This window comes from Pseudopipra pipra, chromosome 6 (genome assembly GCF_036250125.1).
Source record: "Pseudopipra pipra isolate bDixPip1 chromosome 6, bDixPip1.hap1, whole genome shotgun sequence".
In the NCBI taxonomy this organism is placed as follows: Eukaryota; Metazoa; Chordata; class Aves; order Passeriformes; family Pipridae; genus Pseudopipra; species Pseudopipra pipra.
In genome coordinates this window covers 27,486,060-27,508,575 of record NC_087554.1, presented here as the reverse complement: position 1 = coordinate 27,508,575, position 22,516 = coordinate 27,486,060, and the positions used below count along the sequence as shown (strand labels likewise).

General features: G+C 39.9%; 1 protein-coding gene across 1 annotated transcript in view; it reads left to right on the top strand.

Moving 5' to 3' along the window:
- LOC135416732 (cytosolic phospholipase A2 epsilon-like) overlaps window positions 1-22,246 on the top strand; it is a 34,793-nt gene extending 12,547 nt beyond the window's left edge. Inside the window, exons 4-21 of the mRNA XM_064660053.1 lie at window positions 2,006-2,142; window positions 2,619-2,750; window positions 3,795-3,835; window positions 5,221-5,263; window positions 6,056-6,113; window positions 6,555-6,721; window positions 6,838-6,924; window positions 7,893-7,930; window positions 9,768-9,915; window positions 10,792-10,928; window positions 11,767-11,989; window positions 13,204-13,318; window positions 14,421-14,558; window positions 15,499-15,606; window positions 16,771-16,962; window positions 17,723-17,889; window positions 19,212-19,398; window positions 20,155-22,246. Of these exons, the coding sequence (XP_064516123.1) occupies window positions 2,006-2,142; window positions 2,619-2,750; window positions 3,795-3,835; window positions 5,221-5,263; window positions 6,056-6,113; window positions 6,555-6,721; window positions 6,838-6,924; window positions 7,893-7,930; window positions 9,768-9,915; window positions 10,792-10,928; window positions 11,767-11,989; window positions 13,204-13,318; window positions 14,421-14,558; window positions 15,499-15,606; window positions 16,771-16,962; window positions 17,723-17,889; window positions 19,212-19,398; window positions 20,155-20,363 (2,327 nt within the window). The 3' untranslated portion in view covers window positions 20,364-22,246. The remainder of the gene's footprint in view (window positions 1-2,005; window positions 2,143-2,618; window positions 2,751-3,794; window positions 3,836-5,220; window positions 5,264-6,055; window positions 6,114-6,554; window positions 6,722-6,837; window positions 6,925-7,892; window positions 7,931-9,767; window positions 9,916-10,791; window positions 10,929-11,766; window positions 11,990-13,203; window positions 13,319-14,420; window positions 14,559-15,498; window positions 15,607-16,770; window positions 16,963-17,722; window positions 17,890-19,211; window positions 19,399-20,154) is intronic.
- Window positions 22,247-22,516: the final 270 nt, after the last annotated feature.

Genomic DNA, 22,516 nt, shown 5'->3' with positions numbered 1-22,516 from the left:
CCTGTGCATTGCACTGTTTCTTTGCTGTTGTGAATAGAAGAGGCTATTTCAGTTGAAAGGAATCTACAACAATCACCTAATCAAACTGCCTGACCAATTCAGGGCTGACCAAATTAAAGCATATTACTAGAGGCATTGTCAAAATACATCTTCAACACTGACAGGCTTGGAACATTGACCACCCCTCTAGGAAGCCTGCTGCGGTGTTTGACCACCCTCTCAGTAAAGAAATGCTTCCTAATGTCCAGTCTAAACCTCCCCTGGTGCCGCTTTTGACCATTCCCATACACCCTGCCCCTGGACCCCAGGGAGAAGAGCTCAGCACCTCCCTCTCTGTGTCCCCTCTGCAGAAAGCTGTAGAAAGCAATGAAGTCATCCCTCAGCCTCCTTTTCACCAAACTAGACAATGCCCAAGTCCTCAGCTGCTCCTCACAGGACATTGATTCCAGCCCATTCACCAGCTTTGTTGCCCTCCTCTGAATGCATTCAAGGACTTTCACCTCCTTCTTCTTAAAATGTGGGTCTTTTGATGCTGCTTGTTGTTTATCTGTACCACAGCAGTGGTAAAACGTGGCTGTGTCTCCCAGACCTATGTGCAAAGTGGGCATGGGTGTCTGAAGTGAAAAGACACGCCTGGGAATCACGATTCTCAGGTAATCAGTCTGCAAAGCACACCATACAATCTGTGTGAGGGATAACAAATGCTATTGGGGCAATTTCTGTTGTTTCTACCTGTGGGCTTGAACACAGCAGGAAGGCAGCCTTTTCCTTCCTTTTGGGACTTGGTTTGGAGTGGAGGGGAGGGGAGGAGAAGGGAGGGGAAGAGAAGAAAGCAGAAGAGAGGGGAGATGAGGGGAGGGGAAGAGGAGAGGAGGAAACCTGAATACTGCAGGTGAAATGTCTGCTCAATTAATACTATCAGGAAGAAAGTAGAGGGAAGGAGACCAAGAGATAAAAGTGGTGGGAAGGTAGAACTAAAGCAGATAATATGACTCTAGACAAGTATAGTTAAACTGCTGTCAGAACCTTTTTTTTTTTAATCCAAAATAAGATATGGAATGTGGAAAAGGGCAGGAGAGGGAGAAGGCTAGCACTTACTGAATATTTTGGAAACAAACTTTTCCATCAGAGGAATTTTTTTTGACTCTGTAGGAATATATTGATTTCTCCACAACTTGAATCTGATCATTTTTTTCATCATCTTAATCATCATCATCATTTTTATTTTCACGTTAATTACTGTTAAGAATGGTGTAAGAGAGGTTTTCAAGGCACTGAAGTACTTTGCATAGCCTGTATGAAGAAACATTGCATTCCCTCAGCACAGAGTACATGGCATTTTCGGCTAGACCTGTTTGAGATATACCTTAATTTAGGTGCCTTTGAGAAATGGGATGTAAAATCCTTTACTAACCCTCTATCAGTGCATTTTGGGAGAGTCCCTCTCTTCCTGCAGGTGGCAATTATTTAACATACAATGCCTAATTCAATGAGCTCCTTCTGGAGGAAGCCTCTGCCATCTCATACAGCAGCAGTTCTCCAGCTGCTTTCACAAACCCTCACCAAGAAAATGACTGGAGGCAAGGCAGAGATGGAGACGTTTTGCAGTTGCTCTCAAAAGGTGGAGGAGGGTCCCAGGCCCCTATTATCAGACAGCAGTGGAGTGTGTGTGCATGCACATGTAAGCACAGGAAATCTTGTTGGCTGAGAAACTGAAATGGCTGACTAGAAGAGGAAATTCTCACCCTTTTCTTTTATATACAATATCACTGTTGTCTGCAACTCACGCAAGGAAGAATAGAAAGCACCTTCTGTTCTAGGTCATTTTATGGTCTGTGCTTTTTCCATTACAGAAGGAAATCTTGAAAAGAGTGACATTATAACAGGCATTTCTGTCTTTAAATAACTTTTTCTTGTTGTTGGTACCATAGAGTAACCTTTCCAGTGTCACGCAGCACTGCTGACTTTGCCACATTCCCAACTATTTTGTTTCTTCCCTACCCAGTAAGCCAGGCTGATTGCTATGTCTCATTGTGGCTGCCAACTGCGACATGTGAAAAGTCACGCACTAAAACTGTGAGAAACTCCAACAATCCAGTGTGGAATGAAACCTTCTACTTCCGAATCCAGAGTCAGGTCAAGGTAAGGATCTAAAGTCATCTGCCTGATGCAGCCTGAAGACTTTGTGTATCTATCTTCTAAACTGTTCCCAGGAATTGTTTAAGGGATGACTCATGATAAAGGACTTTTCAAACTGTATAACAGCAGAGATAACCAAATTCTTATATCTGATCGATGCTTCTGATCAGGAGGGCCAGAAACTGAGCTCAGTACTGAAGTTTTAGGGAAACCAGAGACTTGTATGAGTCAGAGCAAGATAGATTCAGAATCCAGGAGTTAACTAAGTTGTTTTAGAGCTATAGCCAATATAGTATGGTACAGCAATTAAAATGAACCAGGCAAGAATGAATATTCTACTTACAGTACATTTTTGCAAAGGAGGATGAGTTAATTTCTTAACTTTCTTCTCAAGAACATCCTCAACAATATTTCTTACCTAGAGCCAATGATGTCCAGACTGCAGAAACTATAAAAAAACCTTCTCTCTCTTTTTCCAGAATGTGCTGGAACTGACAGTGTATGATGAGGATTTTGCTACTCCAGATGACCATCTCCTCTGTGCACTCTTTGATACAGCTAAACTTCCGATTGAAAGAACGGTGGTCCTGTACTTTAAGCCTAGCCCAAATGTGAGAGCAATCAAACAACTAAAGCAATCAAGAAATCAGTGGAGAGTTTTACAACACTTTAAAAATATTTCTGAACCTGCCATAGATGACTTATCCCAATAATGAGTACTTGAATTGCCATTCAAAATATAAGCACAAAAAATGTTGTAAAAAATGAGAGCCTGAGACACTCTTCCAAATATTTTTATAAATTATTAAAGACCATAAGACTGAAACAGTGTGGTAGGTAGGGGAGCTGTTACTGTGAGCTACCTCTGTGCAAGACCAAGGCTATGCAACTGTTGAAGGCTGAATAATCTGTAATTTTTTCCCCATGTAGTTCATAATCAGTACCACTGCCCCTTTTCTTGTATCTACTTTCACACCAAAAAGCAAAGATGAAGTTGCCATGCTGTGCATCCCACACTGAAAGGCTGATTCACTCTGTTTCTCAGTTTACCATCTATAAAATGGGGAAAAGAATCTTGATTCCCTTTGAGATCTAAGGATGAGATCAGCAAAATATCTCACATGTAACTTCTTGCTACCATGTACAAATTGCTTCCAGTAACCAATCTAGGTCATTCACAACCAGCTCATGCAGTTCAACACTGCCTTACGGGAGGTTACACAACACTAACTCTGAATCACTCACTATTACCAGTCTCTGTTTATTAGGTTAAAGTGATGGGTGTAAAATATCTTAAATTTCCAAGATAATAGCAAGTAGAGTAAGTCATGGCAGGACAGTGCCAGGAATAGTTGGCAGAAAAAGATAGAATTCAGAATATAAAGGAAGCTACAAATTGTCTTTCTGCAGCAGCTTCACACTAAGAAATAGAAGTACAGGTTGTTTTGATGATGCCTCAAGGAAGGAAGGAGGTGAGGAAGGAATCCTTAAACTATCAGGCTGAAATGTTGATTCAGACCACTCAGTCTGAAATATATATCACAGGCTATGCACTGCAACCAATCACTTCAATATTGCCCATCAGGGACCTGGGTTTAGACAAAGGACAAAGCATTATGTAGCTATTTCATTTAATATCTTGTTCTTGCTTTCAGGCCAAGGAGGAGCTAGAGGTTGAATTCAAATTGGAGCCCGCGTAAGTGATATAGATATTATTTTAAAAATGCAAAAATCATTATATGATAAAGAAACAGTGTTAGAAGTCATGCTTTGTGGTATTTCTGTAAAAATGTGCCAGCCTTCTCCTACATCATTACTGCAGTCCCCAATAACTGACTGATTAGCTTGTTCTGTAGCTTAGCTGTTTTCAAAGACACGCCTACCAGTTACCCAGAGAGGTTGTGGATGTCCTGTCCCTAGAAGTGTTCAAGGCCAGGCTGGATGGAACTTTGAGCAACCTGGTCTAGTGGGTGTCCCTGCCCATGGCAGGGCGGTTGGTACTATGTGATATTTAAGGTCTCTTCCAACCCAAACCATTCTATAATTTTTTGATTTGTCTACCTGTGGACAAATCAGAAGGCTTTCTGAGTGTGTGAGCATTAATGTCTATCAATTTTTCTTTGCCTGTTTCAGGTTATGTATAGTACAGACTCTTAGTGTTGAACCATTCCGGTTAGGTTTCCAGTGTATCTCTGATTCCTTCAATTTTCCCTTGCAGCACTGTTTGGGACCTAGTAATTCTGTTTTCTTTCTGCCCAGCATATGACAATGTGTTGGAAACTCTAGTGTAAGGCCCTTCCTCCAGCATGGTCAGCCTGCCATCCATTTGAATGACTATTTTTGTCTCTGTGTTACAACAAGATAAATAAGGCATGGCTCCCTCATACTAGCGGGGAGCCAAGGCCAGAAGTCAAGTCACTCCACACCATCTCCTGACTTCACCTGAATGATCTGGAAAGCTTTTTTTTCCCCCATGTAATTGGTACCTGCTGTCCTGTGCCCCTTTGAAACAAGTTCCCCAAGGAAGTGGTCACATCACCAAGCCTGCCAGACTTCAAGAAGTGTTTGGACAATGCACTCAGGCATATGGTGGGATTCTTGGGGCAGTGCAGTGCCGGGAGTTGGACTCAGTGATCCTTGTGGGTCCCTTCCAACTCAGTATATTCTATGATTCTATAATTTCCATACCAGCAAATACATATAACTGGCTTCCTATCAGGAGTATGCTGGTGTATTAGCATGTTACAGCTGAAATACATTTATTTTACATGTTATAATGAGAAGAATTTGACTGCCTAACTGCAGATTCCATGTTTGGTGATCATGAGATTGAACTGCAAAAAGATAGCCATGATACATATTGCTCAGCTTTGGTACAGAGATGAGTCCCCTCAGAGCAGTGGTCAGTCCAAGCAAGCATGGAAAGGAGCCTGTTACACACCTGCTGGGATCCTGCTTGTTACGTACCTACTGGGGTCTCTCTGTCATTCTTCTAAGAGGGAAGAAAGGGCAACATCCTGGGCAAGGATGAGTGGAATTTGTTTGATCTAAAAAATACATGTTTTTCATTTTGTTTCTCAGTTCTGGTCCCCATGAAACCATTGCTACCAACGGAGTGCTGGTGGTATGTGTCTTTCCTAAGATATTTTCCTTAAGTGATTCCTGAACATAAAGGGGAAGGCAGGGTGGGGGCTAGAGAAACCCCTTCTTCCTCTTTCTTCCCTCTTCCTATTTAGATACTTTGAGAATGGAGCATTTAATTTACCTGTTTGTTGGTGATATCCCATTATTTCCTATTTATTGTATACTTCTACACACCACAGAGTTTTCCTCTTGTACCAGTACTTCAAAATAGGTACTGCTGTCTATCAGAGAACAATGGTAAAAATGCTGTGCAGCCACTTATTGACAACCTCTCTTGCCCTTTCCTACACTTGCAGATGAGCCAAGCTCTGTGGGTAAATTCTGCACTAAATATTAACTGATCATAATTGTATTATGTTAAAGAAGAGTGAGTGTCATAAACAAAAAATAAACCAACACAAAACATTAATAGCAATCCTTCTTCAGAAAGCCCTTCCTCTACTACTGACTCTTGATCTCTCAGCAACACATCTTTCTTCTACATTTTTTCCCCAGTTTAACCCATTGGATTTATGCTACTATCCTGAAAATGCTCCTGATTTTCTTCCTTTGTAAGTTCCTCTCACTGTGTCCTTGTCACTGGAGGATGCATACATCTCCCTCCAAAACTTTTCCTTTTCCTTAGTGGTTCATGGGAAAAAAGCCCAGAAATGTCAGGAAATCAAGAACTTCAGGTGACTAGACATAGCCAAAAGCTCAGGGATTTATTGCTCTCCATAACGAGAGTGAGATGTGATCTTTCTCACAGATTCCTGCACTCTGTCTTTCACAGTGTCGTGAACTTTGCTGCTTGGAAGTTGAAGTGGCAGAGAAGATGAAGCAAAAATCAAGTAAAGTTATTGTTTTATTATCTATTTACCAATAATTGCATCCTTAGTGATAAGGAGATGCCCCTTTCATATAATGTATTAGTGGAATAAATAGTACTTACAGTATTCAGTGAAGTTAATGCCAGGTAAACACATTAAGTTGTTATAGACTCCAGTGACTGCGTCTAGATATATGTCAATTAGGCCTATTAGATCTGCATTAAAGTTGAAATACTGGTTCCATATCACAGTGAGAACATTCAGAGTCACCTTTCTATGAAAATAACATCTGCTTTGCTCCTTTCGCTCTCCTGCCAACATTCCATTTAGAGTGCTTCCCACTGGGCAAGGCTTGGTCCAAACTCTACGGCTCTGCTACCTGCACCCCACTTTCAATCAAGCCAGCACAATTTTCTGGTTAAATCATATTAACATTTCTCACAACCTGTTTTGCTACTTTAGCGAAAGAGCTTTCCCTCACTGTGAAGGGCTCCTTTGAGGGGACACAGGATATCACGCTGGGCCCCAACGGAGTGGTCAACCCATCATGTCCCACCAAGTTCCACTACATCAAGTATGCGGAGCCAACACTGGATGTCATGTTGCCAAAGAAGAGGCGCTACCACCCAGTAAGTTGGAGTGGCCTCAGTGATGGAGTGATTATGAGTGTCTCTCAAGGAAGTGGGAGAGGGAAGAGAGGGTAAACTCGTTACTGGTTTTGTCCTAAAGCACGTTGTTTTTCCAGTGGTCCTGTAAGTTCAGTACAGAGACGGGCTCCCCAGTCGTGATGCTGAATTCACTGCCCATGGGAAGGAAAACGACCATTGCAGAGGTAAGCATCACTTCTAGCTGTTGGGAATAAAAGGTCATGCAAGAAGAAACCATTCCCCATAATGTTGTCCCAGGTAGCTGCTAAGAGTGTTCCGATTTTTTCTTGGAATTTGAACAAACAGGAGATTTGTTTCTCCAGATGTTTTCTCCACAGAGGCTACTCTTTACTACTCTACTACTCTCCATTATGTGCCAGTAGTGCATATGGAGATCAACAAGGATGTCAGAAAATAAGATGCTTCATTCAGTACATCTCTCAGTTTACCCAAAAACTCACTGATTCCTCTTTTGCCTAGGGTCCAAACTGAAAGCTGCTCCTTGAGCACAAGCTAGGAAAATGTCAATAAACCTGCCCTTAGACAACTATGTACTTGAAATGACAATATATTAAAATATACTGAAAATATTAGGCAGAGCATGGATTTTAAAGAACATAATGAGAATAATTCTTGAATAGGACCATTAAAACACATTCTTGGAACAAAGCACTTTTTTGTCAGTTAATATGAAGATTGCAATAACGATTTTAAGACAGGATGAAACCTTGGCAGAAGCAAATGCAGACTTGCAATCTCTTCACTGTGAGACTATGGCCAGGATGTCAAACATATGCTGTGTATTAGAACATAAAGAACAAGAAACACAAAAAAATGGTAATTTGGGATGCTGCAGAAAGCTTACGAGTAACACATGAAATGGGACCTTCTGCATGAGTCTCAGTAACGTCCTATACCAGGATTGTTAATGGTTTCTGCATCCTGGAGGGATTTGGGATTTGTAGGTAGGGATATTACACTAAGGGTAAGTGAATGCTTTTGGAAATATATGCCGAGAGCTCAGACATTTAGCTTTGTGATTGCCAGACTTGCTGGGGTATAAATCAAGCTCTGACCCCAAGACAGAAAGGAAAAAAAGAAATTTCTGTCTTATTAAAATTAAAAAATTACAGTACACGCTCTTGTTTTCCAGGAGAAAAGATTTGACTTAAATGTGACAGCACAAACCTGGTAAGAGATCTCCTATTTTTAAAGACTTGGTTCATCAATTTTGTTATTGTTTTAGCCACATAGAAATGACAGAAGCCAGCACTCTCAGTCTGAAAACTAGAATGAGGTTATAATAAAACATAAAATACATGTACAATATATTATACATAATTAGCCTTAGGAAGATTTGGTGTTAGTCAATAAACATTGATAAGCATGTGTTTATTTTGGCATTATCCCTCTCCTTCTGACCACAAAATATTGTTTTTGGTCAATGTCAGTCTCTGAAATTCACAAAAAGAACAAAGCAATCTGAAAAACCCAAACAAGAATAGACATGAGTAAACATTTAACTTGATAAGAAATTATGAATTGTTTTTTGCTTAACTGTCAATATTCAGTAGCAACAAACCTTGTATTCTGTTATGTCCAGTTATACTATATAATGATAAGGTAAACAATATGGATTGTGATTTGACATCTATAGATGTGCTCATTAATACTCATCAGTAAACATGAAGATATTTCTTGTAACACACAGAACTGGGCAAACGGATGTTTCTCTGTGTGTGCCTCTTTAAGAAATAAAAGGGAAAAATGAGCTAATTTTGAATTCAAACAGTGTTTTCTACCATTTGTTTCAGAAAGGCAAGTGATCAATGACAACAGGAAAGCCAGTGTTGTTCCAGGACAGGAAAAACACTTCCTGCTGATTTATTTTACTTTCAGAGAACTTTAAAAACAGTTTGTTTGCATCTTGATTTACAATGGAGAAAGGCTTTTGCAGCTCCACCTAACTCAATTCCCCTTGTATGTCTTCATTTACAGATAAGGTTATAATAATCTGGCTGATTTTATCCAAATCTGATGGTGAAGAAAACTCATAAATATATTTCATTACTAGTTTAATTGGAATTATGGACACAGTAGAAGTGATAATTCTGTCACTGAAAGAAAAAGAAAGCCCCTGCCATTTGATAGTGCCTGGCCAGGGCTAGCTGGCCAGCCAGGCAGTCCATGGGTAGCTCTGACCTGACCATAACCCCATATCTTGCCCGTTGATGGCTTGTAGGTGCAGGAGAGGAAGAGCACAAATGCCCAGGAAAATAAACTGCAATAGTGGGGTCCTGAGGAATGACTAACTAAATTTCAGAAGAGACACCAATGAAATCTCCTCTGAGAAATATTGTGCCTTGAGTCAAGGCTGATGTGAAATAGAACTTCCAGCACTGACCTGTGACACAGTTTGTGCAAGTGCGGACACAACAGAGTATCGAGGGTGAAGTGCTGCCCCACTAAACTCAGTGACCCGCCTACACTCATCCGGGGGCTGGATGTCACCGAAGTTCCTTCAGCAAGCCAAGTTCCGCAGCCACTGTTCCTAGCGATGCTCACCGCTAGAGGGGGAAGTGTTCCCACTACGGTTATTTAAAAGGAGAATTTTCCTTCGCGTTGGAAATGCCAACATTTGAAAATTGGGATTTATTTTAGATTTAAAATGAGAAAATAACATGTGAAATGGGAATCAATACACTCCCTTTTGACCACTGGAATAGATTTTCTAAACTTGTCACTGTTTTAGTTTTAGAATATTTATTGTAATGTTTTGTTTTATTCGTAAGTATTGTACATTGTTTCTTCATCATTTAGTAATAACGGAGTATAATGTCACTAGTTACGCTTACAAATTGATATAAGTTTCTTAATTTAAAAAAAAAATTGAGAATATTCTCTCTTGCTCCTGTCAAGTTGCATCACCCTCTTTGAAGAGAAGGGTGATGTAGTCTGTCTTTAGTGAAAGTCCTAAGATTGATGTGAGTGTGTTAACACTTAATATATATGTCTGGTTTTATCTTAGTAATTGTTCATGCCACCAAGACCTGGACATGCGCTTTGGGTTTGACTTGTGTTCAGAAGAGAGGGCTTTCCTGGGGAAAAGAAAGAGATATGTAGCAAGTGCCCTCAAAACTGTGTTTCACCTACCACAGGAACTGCAGGATCAAGAGGTACATTTGTGTTGAGGGGGTAGAACTTGAATCCCTAGTGCCTTCATGTATGCTTCTAAATGAGTGATCAGCAAAATGGGCCACATGCATCTGTTATGCAGGTACCAGGTTGTCCGTATGTCTTAAGTACATTTGCTTGTGCTGCTGAGGTTTGTTATTGCAAGAATCACTAGTTGCAGTAATTTCATCCTTCATTACCGTCAATTTGGAATTTGTCATATTTGAGGTGTGTTCGTTCCTGCCATGCTGTGCTATTACTGGCTTGGTTCAGAAAGGCTGAATATATTACACAGCAAAGATTTCTTCCCTTGTTCAAATTTCACCAGTTTGTAGGAGTTTAGGGCAAACATCTCTGAGCGCTTCTTATATCTTCTTATATCTTGCAGTTTTGAAATTCCTTAAAATAAGTATAATTTATTTTAGAGTAACTTCATGATACTGAAGAATAATGGCATTGAAGAGGGTTACTTAACAGTCGCTGTGAACAGAGTGTATTTCTTCACGGGATTGGAATGGAGATTTTCATACAGTAGTAGTCAATGTGTGAAATAAGAAAAAAAGTGGTGAAGGAGTGGGAGATGTAGAGAAAACACATTGTTCCTTCTGCAGAAGAGTTTCTTCTTATTAATCTGTGCCCCTATTTGCCCTAGAGATGGGCAAGAACCCAGATTTGGGTTAATCTCCGAGAACCCATGTTTATCCAAAGGGAAGCAGCAGTAGCAGTCATTGCTTGGTTTTGGAGTCCATCCTTTGAAAATGCATCTGGGCTCTGTGATCAGGACCTGGGTGGAGTGTGGTGACCAGGCCTCAGTGCAGTTTGGGATGCAATGTTGAATGCTGTTAGTGTGAATGTCCCATCCTCCCTCTGCCCAACAGGTCCCCGTTGTGGCTATCATCACGACAGGTGGAGGACTGAAGTCAATGACAGGATTGTATGGCAGCCTCATGGGACTCAAGAAATTAAATCTCTTGGACTGTGTAACATATATCAGTGGGCTGTCCGGCACCACATGGTAAGCCAGCTCAAGCAGGAGGCTTGACCAGGCCATTTGAGGGTGGCACTGCTGCAGACAGTAGCTTCTAAAAGTGGACAAGACCAGATTTTCTTCAAACGGCATAGAAACAAGCTGTTTCTCAGTAACAGGCCATTAAATATTACCTTGATTTGATGAACTCTTGTTTTTATAAAGAGTTCTTTACTGCACTTATCAACTCCATGTTTGTAGCAGTTAAATGCGCATATGACAACTACACTTGTAAAAGTGTTTTCTAATTAAGTAGTTACCGTGGGTGTAACTGTGAATGACCATAGCATCATGCCTCTTCATTTCTCCACTGATGTCCCAGCTGTTATGGTTCCCATTAACTTCTGAGACTTGTCCTGACTTCTAGCTAGTCATGTTGAAAAAACTGCAGGATAGTGCACACTTACCAGTGCAACTTGCCAGTTTGTAAAAGGACTAGATTCTCCTGGGCAGTGTTATTCCCTGCTCATAGGACCTACAGCTGCCTAATATGTGATTATCTCATGCAAAGGAGGCTGGTAAAATAGAGGATAGTGTTTATAAAGGATAGCAATATCATAAGGTATCATAAGATTAACACTAAGTGAATCAAAGCCAAGAGACAGCAGCTGGTGGCTTCTGCCAGTTCTACTTAAAAACCAGGTCAAGAATATAAAAAAACACACCTTATTCTTCAGGACCAGCATTAAAAACAGTCACAGAAACTCTAGAGTGTTCATTCTGCTAGACAGAGCAGCAAAAACAGAGCATGTACAAGCAGGAGCGAACCCCTGAATGTAAACCTCTGTTCTTTTTGACTTTTGCTGTCTGTATTATCTTTCTCCAGGACCATGGCCAACTTATACAGAGATGCCTACTGGTCACAGAAGGACCTGGACTCGCATATTGGTGAAGCCCAGAAACAAGCAACTAAATGCAAGATGGGCTGTTTCTCTATGGATCGCATGAAGTACTACAATAAGCAGCTTTGTCAGCGGAAAGAAGAGGGATACAGGACATCATTTATAGATCTTTGGGGTCTCATGATTGAGTACTTACTAAATGATGGGGTATGATGTATATTCATTTCAATCATGTGTTTTTCCCCTAGTGGATAGAGAGGAAACTAGTCCATCATTTCAGAGAATGTACCTCAATATAGTATCATTCTCCACATTAACCAAATACCAGATTTTTTGATTTCCTTTATTAGTTTACCTAGGGATAAATGCATTCTATATGTTAATAAATTAGGTTGTGGATGCAGCCATTTGAACTCTGGCTGATATTTAATTAGAAGTGAAGGCAATTTGGAAGTCTGTCTAAGATGCAAATTACTTGTGCAGAAAGAGTTCAAAATACAAGTCTGAAACAACTGGAGTTCTTGGTGAACTGCATCCACTGGCAGGTAACTTGATCTGCAAGTTTTCTGGAGGCAAGTACATATTTTGCTTTTGCTGAGAAGCACTATTCATATGGTTTAAGTGATACTCATTTTTAGAAGTAATTACAAATTTGCTTTTCTGTAACTGGACCCTTACAGTAACAACAGTCCATTCTCTCTTCTTCCTATCTGGATCACAATTCAAAGATATGTGCTTTGGCAGTTGGAAATTGAAAAAAAGATGAGTGGTTGAGGATTGGGCAGTAGTATCCTCCAGTGGAGGCAGAAATGCTGCAGTCATTCAACCATTCATTTGTGTTTGTTTATTTATTTTTATATAAGCACATATATAGCATTATATATATGTAAGCAGAAAATAAATACATACAGAGAGGAACACTTAGTATCAAACAAAAGTATAAACTAGATAGATGCCTCCCTTTTACTCTCAGCTAGATGAGATCCCCCTCACAATCTAGCCAAGCATTTTTCCCTTTGAGCAGTGCTTACTACTGGTGTGTAACCATTAACCTCTCGCTAATCTTCCAAAACTAGCTGCTCTTAAATTTTTCAGTAGTTCATAACATATGTTTTTTATGAACCTCTTCAATGAGAATATGCTTTTTCAGAAAAGAAGCTGAGTGGGATGCAAATAATGCCAAATTCCAGTCCCCTTGCAAGTTTGGATTGAGATTGCTGTTGTGTAGTAAGAAAGGAAACTTAAGTATCAACATATTCAAGGGCTTCTTTCAGATTCAGGAGAACAAGGATGGCTTACTACACTCCTCAGCCTAAGGAGCATCTTACCTCTCCTCCTACTTGTTGGGGAAATACTTTCTAGGATGTACAAATGTATGCAGAAATAGTTTTCTCTCTCCTCTTTTTTACCTTCAAAACTAGAAAGACCCTCACAAACTCTCAGAGCAGCAAGAAGCACTCTGTGATGGCCAGAACCCACTGCCCATCTATGTGGCAGTCAGCGTCCGGGACAGTTACAGCACCAATGATTTCAAAGGTAAGGATGGTGGTTCAGACCATATGAGGCTAAAACTGGCATCTCAATTCCTGTGATTTCCTCTTCTCCGCTTGGTAGCACTTGGAGAAAACAATCGTGGTGTGTTCTTTTGCTTTTTGGAGAAATAACCTTCACTTCCATGCCTTACAGTTTTAATACAAGGGGTTTGGGTAGCAACATTCACTGTCTAGACATACACTGTAGAAATTCTGCCAGAAATGCCATTTTTGAAATATTATTGGACCTACCTAGAATGAGGACTATTGGAATTATCTGAGAATTGTTTTTTCTTAATTCCCAGTTATAGTTTCAATATGAATAATGACCACATAGTTATGATAAAGTTTGGGAAGGTTTCCAACCTACTCCCTACTAAATCTGTTTCTTCTCTCATTGTTTTGGTTATTTTCTTTTTCCATGAGGGGAAGTAGATGAGGAGAAGAAGCAGAACAAAAATTAAGATCAAATTTTGTTATGGTTGAGGTGAAAAATTGAACCACTTCTGAATGAAAAGGAAATTATGGTCTATGCCTTTTCTGTCCCAGTTTTCATTCACACTGCAGTTATATTGGACAACTGCGCTTCATTTGGAGAGGATATCCAATAAAGTCAAGGACTAGTTCCCTCTTCCTCGGTACAACACATAAAGAGTAGAATTGGTCTCTTATAAAAATACAATTTCTGAAGAGCTGAGTACCTGTCTTTGTACCTAAACAAATTATTTAAAGGAAGTTAAATTGACTGTATCGGTAACAGTGGAAGTACTGTCACCTAGATGTGGTGTATGAAAAGGCAGAGCAAAACCTTGTACATGCTGGAAAACCCACAGAATGTGTAAGATCTGGAGACTTGCCTTGCTTCCAGTGTGCACTTTTTGCCTTAGGCAACACCATCATTAACAGTAAACTGCTCCTGCCTCCCCATTGCCACTGTGTCCGAGCTCAGCTGCCTGTCCTGGAGAGGGTCATTTATAAATGAGGCTTTGAAAATTCAACATAGTAAACACATAGTAAATGCATAGTAATCAACGTATACCCTAGCTGCCCCTCTCTCCACACCCATGTGGGAGCCCTCTAAGTGTCCCATTGTGGCTGCATTACAGAGTGGGTGGAGTTCACCCCCTACGAGGTGGGACTTCTGAAGTACGGCGCGTTCGTTCGCACAGAGAATTTTGGAAGTGAGTTCTTCATGGGACGCTTGTTAAAAAAGCTCCCTGAATCCCGCATCTGCTACCTTCAAGGTAATGTATTGCACTGTCCTGTCACAGAAGCACTTCGGAGGGATGCAAGGCTGTTAACCAGAGGGTAGATATTTCTGTTCTAACATACTGAGGACTGCTATGATATTGCCTGCAAGGAAATGGGAACGGTAGTCTGTCCAAAAAAATACAGTAAAAAACCCGAAGTCTTATTTCAGTTTCTTGTCACTGTCTTGGTAGATGAGATATCTGTGTCTTCGAGATGGAATAGATGAGGCTCCTTAATTCTTTTCTTGTAAGGAATATTTCCCACTTCTTTGGTTATTCTTCTGATTCCTCTCTGAATGCACTCCAATTTAAGACCAATTGTGGTAGTCAGATTTAAATTTAAAATGACAGATGAAATGATGGCACTGTGTTTTGTCAATAAAGCCACCAGTGCCCCAGTGGGGAAGCAAAGAGGGGCAATCCTGGGTGGAGAAAAGAGTGCACAGTGGAGCTAGAGTCCACTGCATCTGTGAGCCTTTACAAGCTGCGGTGTGAGATCTTGCCATATAAACCAAACATCTGAAGACCCAGTTCATTCCACTTTGAAAAAATTCAGGGTGTGTGGAAGGTGATCAAAATATGCGAAGAAAAAAAAAGCTAGAGTAAGAAAGACAGGAATGGAAAGGATATGTTTGTGATGTTTGTGTCATATAAACTCTTATTTTGTCTCTTGAGTGAGTCATGTCTTTTCTCCTTTACTTGTCTCACGTTCTTTTCTCTCTTTACCATGTAGCAGAGCCATGCAGTAGGTTAGGCTCAAAGCTGATGGTAGCATGACCTGGAATAATGCCACAGAAAGAGGAATTTAACAGTGTGAAACTTCAGATATATTTGTATTAAGCCCATTCAAAAATGAAGCCAGGAGGTCAAAATAGAAGGAAAAATGCATTTTCTTGTTAGAATGTATCCTTGTGTTCACTAATTCCTTTTACAGGTATGTGGAGCAGTATATTTTCTGTGAACCTGTTACAAATATGGGGACTTTCCCACAATTCAGAGGACTTCTGGAAGAGATGGACACAAGACAGAATAGAAGAAGTTGGTGAGAAATTATTAAGCCTTTCACTTATGGACGTTTAGGCATTTACTCTTCGGATAACTTTTGGCATCATCGTTTCAACTATGTTGAACCTAGTATCATAGGATCTTCCTAAGAGATAGCAACTTATCCTCATACTTTATAGACTAACGGGGGTAATGAGAGAAAGGCTCCTGTAATCAAAAGACTTACTAAAGCTCTACTGATTCCTTAAAAAGAGATTTTAGAGGGGTCAGACATTTCTCAAGAAGTGTTTTGCCATTGCCCACTCTCAGCTATACAGAACCAAGAACCAGTGGCAGAAAATATGGTTATTTTTACTGCCTGTGCAGAAAATAAACCTGAATATCAATTGGTGTAAATAATATTTCCTGGGTTTTTATTTTATTATTCAGTACAGTAATTAGTGCATTGGATTCATCCGGGCACAAAGATAAATAAGGCCCAGAGGGTATTTTCCGAAGCAATATAGAAACCATGATTTTATTGCTAAATCATTTAACATGTTAGTAACTATAATTACAGACATCCTGAAAAATACAGAAATACATCTGTGCAATCATAGAAACCACTAAGTCTCTCCTGCTGCATTGTCAGCCTCTTGGTCCAGCAAAGCAGGTTGTGATTTCAAGAAACCACACCTCTTGCTGAAGTACGACAGGTACCCACCCTAAAAATTAGACATAGTTTCTGAATATGAATGCATGCCCCAGGTTTTCCTGCTCTCACTCTGCTGATTAAGCACATGCTCATGCTGCCAGGAGTGAATATCAGGTAGCAGCTGTCACTGTTGCAATAGACCCCGTGGTTGCTGTTGTTGCCCATCTGACTGAGGAGTAGCATATGCGTCAGCCCCATTTTCTCCATGCTTACCTTTGCTTCTGATACCTTCCTGTGAGGACATGTAACTTTCCTTCTGACAGAACATTCTCTGATTTCTTAGTTCCCAAGGTGTCTCTTTTCCAGGACAAAAGACTGCTTCTGATGAACTGTCTTTAGGCCAAAGCTTAAGACCATCAGCAGAGCTTTGTTAAGCAGCCACTCCTTTCCTTTGGAATAGGTTGTGTGTATGTAGTGAATCATCCCAGAACAGATCTTGTACACCAGGGCAGCCAGAAATGAACATTATTTAACAAGCACTTCACCAGCTTTTCTGCCCTCCTCTAGATGAAGACCCCGTGTTGCCCACAAGGCCCCATGAGCTGAGGACTCGCATGTACACGCCTCCTGGCCCCTTGTCCAGTGCCCTACGGGGAGCATTGACAGATCGTTTCTCCGTCGCCCAGCACCATAACTTCCTGAAGGGCTACCAGCTGCATAACAACTACATGGAGAATGAGCACTTTTGTCAATGGAAAGGTGATGGGGACTGGCATAATTTTCAGGTAGTTTCAGGGTGGACAATTTAGGAAAGAAGCCTGTCAGGCTTGGCAGTGGAAAAGAACCTCCTGAGAGAATGCTTATTTTCTGAGCAGAAATAAGATACTAAGGCTTCAGCGTTGCCACTCTTTTTAAACACATGTGTTTATTTGCTTGGCTGAGCCCTCTGCAGTCCAGACTGATAGGGTAGGCTTGCAGCTAGAAGAATCAAATTTAAAGTGGCAGAGAGCAGAGTGAACATGGGAGAAAGCTTAATTTGGCAAGACTATGCCTCTAACTTCAGATGCAACTGGAATATCCAAGAAAATGTCACCTACAAGAGAAAGCGAGAAAGGAATGGGACTTTGTAGCCCAAAGAAGAGGGGACTGAGGGGGAGGCACAAATCCAAATGTACAAAGGATTGAGAATACTGTGTTCTCCAAATCAGTGATAGATAAGAGATGAAACAATGATTGAAATTAAGCAAGGCAGATTTAGGTTAATCATTAGATGTAGCTTACTTGCACTAACGAGTATGACATGCTAGAGGAATATATTGCCTGGAAACTCAACACAGAAGATTTTTTAGAACAGGAGTTTAAGCATTTTGCAGTCCTACTTGCACTTGTTTGACAGTCCAGTAGTATGGCAATTAAATTGAACCAGGCCTCTGGGATGGTCAGTTCCACTTTACACTTTTTTTTTCCAGTCAAAATACCTGCAGATCAATTCTTATTCCGAGAAATATTTTCCTTTTAGACACTGTGTTAGACTCACGTCCCAACCAGCTGGTGCAAAATCCTGATCAACTGGGCATGATAGATGCTGGATTTTTCATCAATACCAGCAGTGCACCCCTTTTAAGGCCACAGAGGGAAGTAGATGTCATCATATATCTAAGTTATACGACTGGATCACATACATCGGTGAGGACGTTCTTGTTACCATGTGTTGTGTTTCCTTTTACTTGTAAATGTCCAGCCTGTAACATTTAGAACTGCTGGTTATTCAGCTCTTCAGTTTTTAATGTCTGCATTCCCCTGTTTTTCACCGTAGGGATTAATGTTGTTCTTATTTCTTCCTGTGACTCCCGGAATCCTTCTTTCTGGTTTATGAATACATCAAATTATTCAAGAGAACATCAGCATGGTCTCTTCCAGATGATGGAAAGAGCCTCTTCTGTTTTATGCTGACTCAAGCAGGTTTCCAGGCCCTGCACAGGAATATTCATAAAGATGAGGAAGTGATTTCTTCTGACTTAAATTAGAATATAAAAAGGGTTAAATGGATATCAGAAGCAGATAATTTCTGAGCTGACAAAGAAGATGCTACAAGTAAAATTCAGTGACAAGCATCTTCCTGCAGGAACCCCAGTTTCATGGAGATGAAGTAAATTAGCTATCCATAAGGACTTGCAGTAAAGAAGTTTGGGCCTTTATATGTCAGAAACTGAGGTTAATTGGAAACTCATTATTAGCCATCTTGTCCTACCTAAATGGAATTTCTTTTTCTGAATGAGAACAGCTGCGCTACCCCTAATAAGCTGTATGTTGCATGAGACATATAATTAATGAAGTTTAATTTCAATCTCATTCATTGTCAGATAAAATTTAGGAAGGAAGTTTGCTAGAGTTTTAAACATTTTAGGAGAAAATTTTTCTGCTTGATAGTGTCCACTATTAGATGGTGCAGAGTAAATAACACAGTACATATTAGGATGTGGTATTTTACTAAACATTTCAGGGAAAAGATACGGTATAGCCTAGAACTTCAGACTTTCTCAGTAAACTGTCAATCTCAATTAACACTGTGCCATAATGCCTGCACAGGCAGAGACATAATTGTGCATTTAAAATTAACTTTCTGATCTTCTGGCTTCCAGGTACATAATAAGATGCCTAAAAGATTTTCTTGCTGTGGTTTTCTTTTCTAGTTAATTCTATACAATATATTAAACATAGGCTCTTTTATTTGCTAAAACTCATGCTTTACCCTAAACGTCTGCAAATTGCTTCAATTTTTTGAAAAAAGCATTGTCCTGGATGAATTCTCCAACTCTGAAGTTTTGTTTACATCTTGTGATTAGAAATGTTGTTACTATCTTCTGTAATTATGTATGGAATAACTTTTGATAAGAAAGAGCTCACCCAATGGATCTGAGTCACTAAACCTTAATACTAGATGACAATTTGGGGCCTTTAGACAACAAAGTTGAATTTCATTGCTGACCATGTCTGTGATCCTCCAGTCTCTAGATAAGGCGTGTAAATACTACTCAGAGCAGAAAATTCCATTCCCAAAAATTTCTTTGACTGACGAAGATAAGAAAAATCTGAAGGAGTGCTACCTCTTCCATGATTCAGATTTGCCAGGATGTCCGATTGTGATTTTTCTTCCCCTTGTGAATGATACTTTCCAAGAGTACAAAGCACCTGGTAAGTTACAAGTAGTGGCAAAGCATTAAAAAAAAAAAAGACAACACTGCCTGCTTCCCTGACTCACACGGAGCCTTTTTCCTTATTGCTGGCTATCTTTACTGACTGGGTTAATGGGGGGCCTGTCACTCTTTTTCTTCCAGGCCACCTGCTTTGCATTCCTCTTCTTTAGCACGATTACTAGAATGCATTTGTTCTGTTCCTTGGCAGCAGGGAGGTTAAGTCTAAAATTCTGCTTTTGTGGAATTCGGGCAACACAGGAAATGGAAAGAAAAAGATGGATCCTGCTGGCATCCATCCAACCACATTTGGGATCACAGGAACTCTAAGTTTCCATATGTTTATATTGATCCTTTCTTATTTAAATTCTATTCTCTTGCTAGCAGCTTCTTCCTCAGTTGAGGTTCATAGAAATCCCAGCTGCTCAGAATAAGACCTGAAGTGCACCAGGAGTGGTTTTTGAAGTGCCCTTTCAGGCTGACATCCTTGCTGGATCCATGGCTTTAACGAGACAGATGTTTAGGAGTAAGCTGTAGATAACCATTACAATGCAACCCCTCACTTCTCCCTTCTGCCCTCACTTCAGGCCCACAACGTTCTCTTGACTAGGGGTGGGTATACATGACTTACATTGTTTGTGCATTTAAACCCTATGAATTTTCTTCTGGAGAAAAGTACCCTCTGAGTTTTTGTGGGCAGCCTGACACTGACTGAGATGAACATTACGTTACAGCAACAACAACTCTTTCTCTCCAGGTGTCAAGCGCTGTTGCTCAGAGATGGAGGGAGGACAACTTGATTTGACCAGCTGCTGTTCCCCCTACTGCATGTTCTCGGTCAGGTACACCGATGACAATTACCGCAAGCTGCTGAATCTCAGCGAATACAATATCCTGAACAACTCTCAGATGATTATGCAGGCCTTGCAGATAGCAATGCAAAGGAGAAGGCAGAAGATGTGCTGATCACCCATCCAACTGCCCTTATTTTCTCAGAGGGGTTTTTCATGCTCTAGGACACAGAAGGACATAGCTTTTTGAACACTGGCCATTCTGCGCTACAGAAAGAAACTACCCCAGGTGGTGCAGTGGTTTGTTGAGAGTTTTTTTTATTCCAAGAAGTGGCATCTATAGGCAAAGATATTGCCTGAGAAATTTTTACATATGTTTTGTTCTCTAAAGTAAGATTGTCTGTAGAACATTCTTTATTGGAAATACTTGTTAGATTTTAAAAATAGAGTGTTTTAGGCCTAACTGATTATAGCATGTGACATAAAGGAAAATAATTTTTTACCACCATAGTGCTGCAGTTATGCAACGCAGCCAACACATCTACAGGCCATAAGAAGGGAGTATAAACTTCTGCTCCCACAGTTCTTCTTCATGGAACACAAGGTACAACCTGGAAAACAAAGAGAACCTGAGACACAACTGGAAGCTAGCGTTGGATCCCTGGGTCAACTCTGTTTTGCGAGCGTCCCAAAGAGCAACCACAGAGGTTGGAAGGAGGAAGGAGGGACGAATGTGTGAACACAGACAGCCCTATGAATTGCATCCACATCCTGGGCTCTCTTGGGCTGTGAATGAATCATACGTGATGGGAAGGAGCAACTTAGGAGGAAGTGGCATAACACTTTTCACACAATTTTTTTTTAAAGCAAAGGGTGTAATTTGGGCACATCAAAATTTCCTGTGAATTTATGTCAGTTTTGTTTTGTACTGAGGCAGTATATAAAATCTCAACATTTTATTTCAAAGTTTTCAAAATAAAACACCCTTAATTTTTTTTCCCAGTTGAATTACATTTTATATTAAAATACCCTTCTTAAATTAAAAAGAAAAGGTGCTTGAAAATATTTTACTTCCAATAGATAATGAAAACTTTGTTGTCTTACTCAATGCAAACAGTTTCGGACATATGCCTATCAACAAAATTGCTTATTTGTTCAATTCTGCCTGTACAAACTGTGTGGGAGTGAATCAGTACTCTGCAGCAACTAAGACCATCTTAAAACCATCTGCACAAACCATCCATGGGATCTAGCACAAGATCATAAATAATATTTGTTGTAGTTTTGCATTTTTAAACTTTCTTCCTCTTTCCTTTTATGGAAAGTATCTTTTTTGAACTGTTCTGAACTGTGCTGAGAGTGTAAAAACTATAAATCCATAATAACTTTCGCATTCCAGGAGCAAGCAAAATTAAAAATACACTTTGTTGTCCTAGCCACAACTGCAAAAATTTTGAATAAAGAGTCTCTTCAGTAAAAAAAAAAATCTATCAACTAGATGTTATAATCTGTGGCTAAAATAAACCAGGTAAAATGCTTAGGTAAGTTGAAACATTTCATGCTGATATTTTACAAAACATCTTTGTTTTGAAACATAAGTTCTTTTTAATAGACTGCCTACCTCGTCAGCCCAGGGAACCCAACCTGAAAATAACAGGTTTCATTTACAGCCAAATAATATGTTTGGCTTGTTGCAAAATGACTCTCTGAGGATTTTTGTTTTGGCAAGAAGCAATGAAAAATTATCTTACAAATTGGTTCACAATGACTTTTGCCAACGCTTTTGTCATTCATGATGTCAAACCAAACTTTATGTTTTTGTGCAACTTTAGCCTAATGTTACAAGCCTAAAGATCACAGGATAAATATTAACGTTCAAAACTTTAGGTTTTGAATGACTCTGAACTTCTGCTGGTATCTTTTTTGTTCTATGGTAGTTTCACTAGTCATAATCAGAAATAGGATGCTATGTGCTCTGCATATAACTCTGGGAATTGCCTCCATTTTTACTTGAAAATCCTGTTGTGAAAATATAAACACAGTTTTTAGCCATAAACTCATGCCGCCTCCAGTTCAGACGAAATGTTATTTACATGCAAATACTTTGTGTATACAGTACCAGACAATAAAGGCTTGTTTGCAAAATAAAAATTCTGCCTTGCTCCACATATTCAGACATTTCAGTAACATGCTCCAGGTTCACAGTATGTTCCTTGTTCCTGGAAAACAAAACTGTTGTTATCTCTGCAAAGAGCACACAAAATATTTACTGTGAGCATTGTGGATAAAGGAATGTATCAGAGACAGTTTGCAGGGGTACACAGTGAG